The sequence below is a fragment of the Musa acuminata genome, chromosome BXJ2-8, assembly GCF_036884655.1.
Source record: "Musa acuminata AAA Group cultivar baxijiao chromosome BXJ2-8, Cavendish_Baxijiao_AAA, whole genome shotgun sequence".
NCBI classification, from domain to species: Eukaryota; Viridiplantae; Streptophyta; class Magnoliopsida; order Zingiberales; family Musaceae; genus Musa; species Musa acuminata.
The window spans coordinates 34,585,975-34,587,989 of NC_088345.1; the positions used below are offsets into that span (position 1 = coordinate 34,585,975).

General features: G+C 56.9%; 1 protein-coding gene across 1 annotated transcript; it reads right to left on the reverse strand.

The window, feature by feature from the left end:
• Positions 1-218: 218 nt before the first annotated feature.
• On the reverse strand, positions 219-1,546 carry LOC135620382 (uncharacterized). Its single transcript, XM_065123312.1, has 2 exons — positions 778-1,546; positions 219-670 (listed from the first exon to the last, which is right to left on the reverse strand). Exons 1-2 carry the CDS (start codon positions 1,544-1,546, stop codon positions 219-221), a joined length of 1,221 nt encoding a protein of 406 aa, XP_064979384.1.
• Positions 1,547-2,015: the final 469 nt, after the last annotated feature.

Below are 2,015 nucleotides of genomic sequence, written 5' to 3' on the forward strand. Positions count from 1 at the left end.
AAACTTCTTCTTTCTCAGATGAAAAACTTCTTAAGGTTCTGGATGTTCCATGTTCTCGGCAAAGAAGAATCGTCCACTGTCGCGAGCCTGTATGTACCCGGTCGGATTACCTCGACGACCCGATAAGGTCCCTCCCACTTGGGGGCCAGCTTCCCCCTCGCTCGGGTCGGGTCGCTTACCTCGGTCTTGCGCAAGACTAGGTCGCTTAACTTAATTGGTCAGGGTCGTACCTTCCTATTGTAGACCCTTGCGACGGCCCTTTTATAAGAGAGGGCATTTAAGTGCACGTTGGCGCGTCGCTCCTCGAGCACGTCGAGGCTGGCTCGAAGTCCCTCGTTCGAGACTTTCTCGTCATAGTTTCTTGTCCGAAGGGTGGCAATGGCTACCTCGGGTGGTAGGACAGCTTCGGTTCTGAAAGCGAGGCTGTAGGGGGACTCTCCAATCGCGGTCTTGGGTGTGGTACGTAATGACCATAAGACGCTAGGGAGTTCGTCCGTCCAAGCCGATCGGACTGCGGACACTCTTCTTTTGAGCCCGTCTAGAATGGATTGATTGGTTAGCTCCGCAAGCCCGTTCGTCTGAGGGTAGGCCACCGAGCTGAACCTTAGCTTGATGCCATGGTTGGCACAGAACTCCTGGAACCTTTTACCGGCGAACTGAGGCTCGTTATCTGTAATGATGGTTTTGGGCAAGCCGAACCGAGTCACCAGGTTCCTCCATACGAACTTTTCTATTTGCCGCTCTGTGATCGTCGCCAGTGGTTCGGCCTCGACCCACTTTGTGAAATAATCCACACCCACGATGATGTATTTTCGATGTTCCGAGGCTGGGGGAAAGGGCCGAGGAGGTCCAAACCCCATTGCGCGAATGGCCAAGCGCAGTCGATGGGGGTGAGCGGGACCGCGGGCTGCCGAGGTGTGCGGGCCTGTTCTTGGCACGAACTACACCATTGCACGTGGGCCTTCGCGTCCCGGCACATGGTCGGCCAGTAGTAACCTTGGCGAAGTATTTTGTGTGCTAGGGTTCGCCCGCCGATATGCTCCCCGTAGATTCCTTCATGGACCTCAGCCAGAACTGTCTGAGCTTCGAAGGGCTCCAAGCACCGTAGGAGGGGGTATGTGAAAGACCGCTTGTAGAGCCGTCCACCCACCTCGGTATACCAAGCATGCATATGACGCAAGCGCCGAGCCATCTCTTTGTCGGGCGGAAGAGTCCCGTCCCATTTGAAGCGCAGCAATTCTTGTACCCAGGTGGTAGGCGCGCCACCCGAGGTTGCCGCTGCGATTTCGATGGCACGGGCAGGCAGCTCCTCGACCTCGGACCCGACTTTGGGGGCTGGCTTTGATGCCAGTTTAGCTAGCACGTCGGCTCGCTCATTTTCTCCCCTCGGGACGTTAGATAATGTAAAATGAAGGAACTTGGTGGTCAGGTTCTTTACCTGTGCCAGGTACTTCGCCATGGTCGGGTCCCGGGCCTCGTATCCCCCGCTGAGTTGCTCGGCTACCAGCTGCGAGTCTGTGAGGACGCGGATGGCGACCACCTGCATCTTGAGGGCCAACCTGAGTCTTGCTAGGAGTGCCTCGTATTCTGCCTCGTTGTTAGTGGCCTAGAACCCGAAGCGGAGGGAACGCTCGAACGATCGCCCATCGGGAGCTTGCAACACTAGCCCCGCGCCGTCGCCTTTTGAGTTGGCCGATCCGTCGACGTGCAGGACCCAGGCCTCGGGAGGTTGTTCGAGACCTTCATCCCCGACCTGGGTTAATTCTGCGATGAAGTCGGCCATGGACTGGGCTTTGATAGCGGTCCTGCGCACGTATTGTATGTCATGCTCGCCGAGCTCTACCGCCCATTTGAGAAGACGTCCTACAACATCAAATTTAGACAAGACCTGCCGAAGCGGCTGGTCAGTAATGACCTCCACCGGGTGAGCCTGGAAGTAGGGGCGTAGCTTCCGGACTGACAGCATGAGTGCAAGTACCAGATTCTCGATCCGTGGGTATCGTTCCTCGGGCCCG